This window comes from Topomyia yanbarensis, chromosome 1, assembly GCF_030247195.1.
Source record: "Topomyia yanbarensis strain Yona2022 chromosome 1, ASM3024719v1, whole genome shotgun sequence".
Taxonomy (NCBI): domain Eukaryota; kingdom Metazoa; phylum Arthropoda; class Insecta; order Diptera; family Culicidae; genus Topomyia; species Topomyia yanbarensis.
Genome location: NC_080670.1, coordinates 140,017,466 through 140,022,808, shown reverse-complemented (window position 1 = coordinate 140,022,808; position 5,343 = coordinate 140,017,466). Strand labels below are relative to the sequence as shown.

The following is a 5,343-nucleotide window of genomic DNA, read 5'->3' as shown; positions in this document are numbered from 1 at the left end:
GAGTCTTGTTGATCAAAACAAAAAGACACTCGCGTACAGACTACATAAAATACTTTTAATAACGAAAGGTTAAAATAAAGAGCATGTGCTCAACGGACTGACTGATGAGTGACTGGACGCTGTTCGGTGCATCAACTGAGTGACAGGCGGGCTGCCACCAGTGAGCCCAGCAATTCCTGTTGAGTTGTAGGGATGTCCACGTCTCCAACATCTCCCCTCCTAATACAGCTGATAGGGGTCGAACCATTGCGGAGCTCTTCGGACACGCGAAGAGCGGCGAGGTACCTGAACAGCTGAATCGGCTTCATTTGCAGATTGAAATTCTGATGTCGAACTTGGCGATGTTGAAGATGAAGAAGACGATACTGATAACTGTGACGATGACTCCGATGATAAGGTAGGCCTTCTCACCAGAGTATTTGGTGTTGACGATGGTCTCAAACTAGAGCAGCTTGTAAGAGGTGCTACTGGTGTTGAGTGTGCTAATGGATCCGTTGTACGACGAACCGGAAGATTCCAAGCATCAAGTAGAATGTTGAGTGGAAGTTTCGTACTATCTGTCGATGTCGATACGTTGAGATCCTCTGATATAGCGCGATCTCGAAGCTGGTTAACATGGGAGCGAACAAGCCTTCTATTGTCGAGCTGAACGTTGTACATTGCACGACCTATACGTTCCAGTACTGTTCCTGGAGCCCAGTGCCATTGATTTTTAACGAAGACTTTTGCGTATACCGGATCTTTAGCTTTAAACTCACGCTTCAAGGGTCGGCTCTCGCTGGGCTGTTCAAACTGCACAGAATCTGGTGGAGGACGGAGTAGCTCCAAACTGGTACGGATCGGACGACCGAACATGACTTCTGCTGGTGATTTTCCATCCGGAGAAGAAAAACAAGGTGTGCTCCGATAAGTCAGCAAAAATGTACTGAGTGCTTCACGCATTGTCGCTCTCCCCTCCTTAATCTTCTTTATTGACCGTTTGAATGTATCCACAAACCGCTCAGCTTGACCGTTCGATTGTGGGTGAAACGGCGCAGTTGTGAGATGGTCGATACCATTACCCGTACAGTAGGATTGAAATTCTGCACTGGTAAACTGTGAGCCGTTGTCGCTCACTAGTGTCTCTGGCATTCCCAAGCGTGCGAACAGTTCTCTGATGATTTTGATTGTAGCGGCTCTAGTGATGCTGCGAGTCTGCACAATCTCAGGCCACTTCGAAAAAGAATCCACGACGACCAAGTAGTATTCCCCGTCGATCGGTCCAGCATAGTCAAGATGTACACGCTGCCACGGTTTTGTTGATTTAGGCCAAGACAAAGGCGCTGACTTCGGTGGTGTTTTCGCAGCCATCGCACATTGATGGCAGGATTTAACATAATCAACAATGTCGTTATCGAGAGTTGGCCAATAAACATAAGACCTGGCAATCGCCTTCATTCGCTGGATTCCAGGGTGGCCACGATGAAGCTGCTGAAGACTGCGGTTGCGATGGGGCGAAGGAATAACAAGTCGATCGCCAAATAGTATGCAGCCTTGTACCGTGGTAAGTGACTCACGTCGTGCATAAAACCGCTTGAGCTCTGCATCAGTAACGGTCTCAGGCCAACCGTCAATCAGGTATCGATAAACTGCTTTGGTGATAGGATCGGACTGTGTAGACTGTTGTACGATTCTAAAACTCAGAGGGAGAACGGTTAGTGTATCTTGTGTAACTGACCTTAAGTCATTCTCCAAAGAGACCGAAGCAATCACGTAATCTTCCTCAGGTCTGACGTGCTGGTTGATCAGACGGGAAAGTATGTCAGCATTGCCGAATTTCGCTGTCGGGACGTACTCGATGGTGAACTCATAAAGCAATAGCGTAAGAGCCCAACGTTGTAACCGGTTCGATGTGTAAACAGGAATTCCTTTCTTCGAACCGAAAATCCTCAGCAGCGGCTCGTGATCAGTCTGAAGATGAAAGCGACGACCAAACAACATTTTGTGAAATTTAGTCACTGCAAAAATTATTGCAAGTCCTTCACGATCGGGCTGACTATAGTTTTTCTCTGCTGCTGTGAGTGCTCTGGAGGCATGCTGTACCACCTTGAGAGTACCGTCCGGAAACTTGTGTGATAATGTTGCACCGACACCAACAGACGACGCATCTGCCGACACAACTATATCAAGCGCAGGGTTGTAGTGTGTCAACAGTAGATCGGATTTCAACACTTCTTTAAATTTGTTAAATGCCGCCTGGCATTTTTCCGTCCACTCAAATTTTGCATCCGCCTTGAGCAGCTCATCAAGAGGATACCGAAGGGTGCGCATACTAGGAACAAACTTGCCGTAGTAATTTATTGCTCCTAGGAAAGAGCGAACACCGGAAACGTCAGTGGGCGGTGGCATTTCGTTGATGGCTTGAACCTTTGATGGATCCGGGCGAAGACCGTTGCGGTCAAGCAGATGACCTACATATTTAATTTGCGGCTGAGCGAATATGCACTTTTCTACACGAATGGTAAATCCAAAATCGCTGATTCTTTGAAACACTGCATGAAGGTTCGCCCAGTGATTTTCAGGATTTACACCACCAACGACGACGTCATCTAAATAACCACACGTATGAGGGAGGCCTGCCAGCATAGTATCGATAAGTTGCTGGAATGCTCCCGGTGCTGCTTTGACTCCCGGTGTCAGACGGTTGTACCGGTAAAGTCCCCGATGGGTGTTAATGGTTAACAATTCACGGCTGCTTTCGTCCACTTCTACCTGCAGAAATGCATCCGACAGATCAATTCGGCTAAACACTGTGCAATTAGCCAATTTGTTGAAAATTTCTTCCGGTAGCGGCAACGGATATTGATGCGGTTGCAGGGCATTGTTGAGACCGGTGGAATAGTCACCGCAGATACGAATAGATCCGTTCGTTTTTCGGACGACGACGATGGGAGCTGCCCAATCCGAAAAGTCTACCGGTGTGATGATTTTTGCTCGTTCCAGTCGGTCGAGTTCGTTATCCACACTGCTATGTACCGCATAAGCCACTGGACGCTTTGCACGAAAAACTGGAGTTGCACCTGGTATTAGTTCCAATTTCACTTTTGTTTTCGTACACAACCCCAGCTCGCTCCTAAACACCCTCGGGTATGCTGATTTGAGTGACTGCAAAGTGACAGAAGGAACAGTGACGTTGTTGCAGTACGTGCTAATGGGCAGTGACCAGAGATCGAATGCATCCATCAAATCGATGCCAAGAAGATAAAGTGGTTTTTCAACAACGTAAAACTGACCGGTATGTTGTTTGCCATTGAAAGAAATGACACAACTGAACTTAAACAAAAACTGCAAGCGGTCGCCTGACGCTGTTGCGGCTTGTTCGTTTGCCGGCACTGTGGGTGGTTTACCTATTTTCTCCCACAACCGTTTCGAAATGATGCTTATGTCAGACCCCGTGTCCAACTGCAGACGCACATTTACACCGTTCAACATCACAGTAACAAAACGGCGCCTTTTATCGACGGTATTAATCACAAGACTTACGCTTTTTGTAGCATACGATCCCGGGTGCTTTTTGTTTCGACTGGCTTTGGATGTTCGTTTGGCAGTGGAACAATAACCCTCACGGTGTCCGACAATACCACAATCTTTGCATTTGTGGCTCCTATGAGTGCAGTCTCGAACGAAATGCATTCCTCCACAGAACCAGCAGGGCGTTGAGGGAATGTTTTTGTCGGGTCCGGCTGTCTCCACTGGCGGTTTCTTTTGATGCTTTGAAAATTGTTTTCGCTTGATGAAATTTACCGATGACGGTGGTGCTGATGACTCGATCATTGCCGTGTCCCGCTTTAGGCACAACAATCGCTGACAGTCTTCCGAAAGATGATCGAGAGTGATGTCATCGCGTTCCTCAATTTTCGACAGTAGCCGCGTTCGTATTTCGCTGTCTCCTTCCGACTTTAAACCGCAAACAAACATAAGACATTTGAACTGCTCCTCGGTAAGTTTGCTTAGCTCGAATTCAACGCAGGTCTTGTTGATTCGGCAAGCATATGTGACGTAATCGTCGGTCGGTTGTTTGGTAACCTGCAAACACCGATACCGTTTACTGATGACGGACTCTGCAGCGCCGAAAAGGATTTTTAGTTTTTCAACTGTATCAGCAAATTTGTAGTCCTTCGGCAATTTCGGCAGGATGTAACTCACATATCTTTCGTGCTCAGATGATCCGAGTTTTCGCATGAGCAAGCGGACTTTCGCTTCATCGTCCAGCCGTGCAGCATCTTGCTCGAACAAATCATCGTATCTGCCGTACCATGCAGCGAAGGTTATGTTTCCATCCGGATCGTAGCGAAACTCTTTGATATTGTTTGCTAGTGAATCGAGAATCATTTCAGGGTTTGGGGGGACCTGAATACTGATTGATGAGATGACACTCCGGAAGAAATCTTGCTGCTGCTGCATTAACTGTTGTTGCTGCTGCTGCATGAATACCTGTTGCTGCTGCATTAGCTGCTGAAAGAGCTGATAGGATGCTTCGGCGGAAGACGAACTGGTACTTGAAGATTGCTGCGCTGATGGTGGACCGTTGAAAAATGGAGCTGTATGCCGCTGATGATTTTGCTGCATTCCCGGGTGTTGTGGGTTTACTCCTGGCGGTAGTGGACCGCCTGGCAAGCCGTTTCCCGGCTGATGCTGCTCCGGATTGAGGTTAGATTCCGCCATGCTTTCCGTTTACACGTGGGTGATAATTATTGGCTTTCGATCGCCAATTTTACTAAATTCTCGTCGCCACTGTTGTAGCCCTGTGCGCGGGCAGGTCAGGAGTCTTGTTGATCAAAATAAAAAGACACTCGCGTACAGACTACATAAAATACTTTTAATAACGAAAGGTTAAAATAAAGAGCATGTGCTCAACGGACTGACTGATGAGTGACTGGACGCTGTTCGGTGCATCAACTGAGTGACAGGCGGGCTGCCACCAGTGAGCCCAGCAATTCCTGTTGAGTTGTAGGGATGTCCACGTCTCCAACACGAACAGAGATTTAGTAGCTTAGAATTTTAGAGTTTTCGAGCTGCTTCGAATGGATCGATTCGTAATTTTTGGTGATCGGAAAAGTCAGAAAAAACTCCATAGATTACAGGAAATTAGGAGCGTTGGTCTACATAAAAGTCGAAACCAATTTACAGCAAAGTGATAATGCCGAGAGGAAATGCGACTAACGTACACGGATTTACATTCTCGCTTCGATTTACTATTGATAATAGCGCCAAAATGTAAGTTCCGTCTGTTGCAGTCGACGTAAGTTGCACCACTTTGCAGCTATTGAAATCAAAATGACCTAGATCTCAAAATAAAAGAAT

At 46.9% G+C, this 5,343-nt stretch overlaps 1 protein-coding gene across 1 annotated transcript; it reads right to left on the bottom strand.

The window, feature by feature from the left end:
* Positions 1–219: 219 nt before the first annotated feature.
* LOC131675978 (uncharacterized protein K02A2.6-like) lies at positions 220–4,704 on the bottom strand. Its single transcript, XM_058955097.1, has one exon. The coding sequence runs from the start codon at positions 4,702–4,704 to the stop codon at positions 220–222; it is 4,485 nt and encodes a 1,494-aa protein (XP_058811080.1).
* Positions 4,705–5,343: the final 639 nt, after the last annotated feature.

Excerpts from the sequence above, each read along its gene's own strand:
- LOC131675978 (XM_058955097.1), bottom strand. The coding sequence starts at position 4,704 with ATGGCGGAATCTAACCTCAATCCGGAGCAGCATCAGCCGGGAAACGGC.